This window comes from Phaseolus vulgaris, chromosome 5 (genome assembly GCF_000499845.2).
Source record: "Phaseolus vulgaris cultivar G19833 chromosome 5, P. vulgaris v2.0, whole genome shotgun sequence".
Lineage (NCBI taxonomy): Eukaryota > Viridiplantae > Streptophyta > Magnoliopsida > Fabales > Fabaceae > Phaseolus > Phaseolus vulgaris.
The window spans coordinates 1,401,815-1,403,296 of record NC_023755.2 but is presented as its reverse complement, the minus strand read 5'-3'; the positions used below and the strand labels follow the sequence as shown (position 1 = coordinate 1,403,296).

The 1,482-nt window shown below is 39.8% G+C and overlaps 1 protein-coding gene across 1 annotated transcript; it reads left to right on the top strand.

Annotated features, from left to right (window-relative positions):
* On the top strand, positions 1 to 1,154 carry LOC137834706 (RING-H2 finger protein ATL52-like). The gene has a single exon (XM_068642850.1). The coding sequence runs from the start codon at positions 227 to 229 to the stop codon at positions 950 to 952; it is 726 nt and encodes a 241-aa protein (XP_068498951.1). The 5' UTR covers positions 1 to 226; the 3' UTR covers positions 953 to 1,154.
* The last annotated feature ends 328 nt before the right edge of the window (positions 1,155 to 1,482 follow it).

Below are 1,482 nucleotides of genomic sequence, written 5' to 3'. Positions count from 1 at the left end.
AGTTGAAAGTAGAATGAAAAAGTAGGTGAAGATAAGATGAGTAAGCCATTTGTGATCACCTACCATTGCTTTACTTCTCAAGTACTTTACTCTCATTTTCCCATCTTCTCATTCTCTGATTCCTTCTCTTCTCTTCTCTTCTAAGATCCAGAAAATGGGTGAACAACAACAACACAACACAACCAGAGATAACACATGATTAGCTTCATTCACACAGAAACTGAAAATGGCTTCTGCAAGTAACTCCAATCCAAATCCATATCCATGGACCCCTAAGGATTGTTCTCAAGGGATCTGCAGCATCTACTGTCCCCAGTGGTGTTACATAGTCTACTCTCCTCCTCCTCCTTCACTCTTCCTTGGTGGTGATTCTGATGATGACCCTTCAGCCTTTGAGTTCTCACCTCTCATAGTTGCTGTGATTGGAATATTAGCCAGCACTTTCATCTTGGTCACATACTACACCATAATCTCAAGGTTCTGCAGGAGAAGAACCATGCACTCCAATGATCTAGCAGAAGATGGGAGCAGTGAACTGGCTCAGGTTTCTTCTTCTTCTAACTCTGGTTTGGATGAGGCTCTCATCAAGTCCATCACAGTTTGCAAGTACACCAAAGGGGGAGGGGTGGTGGAGGGTCATGATTGTTCTGTTTGTTTGAGTGAGTTTGAGGAGAATGAGAGCTTGAGATTGTTGCCAAAATGCAACCATGCTTTTCATCTCCCTTGCATTGATACTTGGCTCAAATCTCATGCCTCTTGCCCCTTGTGCCGTTCCACCATCACCATTGTTTGTCCAAATCCAGCCATGGAACCACCACCAAGAGTCATTGTCAATGCCTTGGAATATCAGCAAAGAACTAGCCATGTTGTTGTTGTGGTTGCTCAGAGCTCTGAGCAACAGGGGAAGGTGGTAACTTTTGATTCTCACACTTTGAATCAGAGTGAAGGGTGATCTTCTTCAAGGAGTACATATAGATCTATGTTTACAATGCATATACATATGAATTGAGAGAGAAAGGGAACAAATTCTGTTCTTCCAAATTCATGGTATGTTCCAATTGTTCTCTGAAATATCTGTAACATATAATAGAAATCCTTGAACATCAAGATCATTATTAATGTGAATTTCACAGGAATTTAAACTCTTGCAAAAAGTTCATTTAGCCAAGTAGATTAGATATTAAAACATTTCATACCATATAATTGGGTGCAAACCTCACCTTATAAACCGGGTTTTATTAGGTTGAGTTATGTTTAAAGTCCACTTATTAATATGGTATCAAAGTCATTTCGAACCTATCCTAGGAAAAGTTTGTTAGCCTTATCAGGCCACTCGCTATCAAATCATCCACAATATATTGTTCCACGAATTAGCTGTTACTCTGGACGTGGAGTGTGTTGGAGATCCTATATCGACTTATAAACCGATTTTATGAGATTGAGTTAGATTTAAAGTCCACTTCTTAATGAGTGTCTGTGAAT

Coding starts and splice junctions, on each gene's coding strand:
- LOC137834706 (XM_068642850.1), top strand. CDS start 227: ATGGCTTCTGCAAGTAACTCCAATCCAAATCCATATCCATGGACCCCT.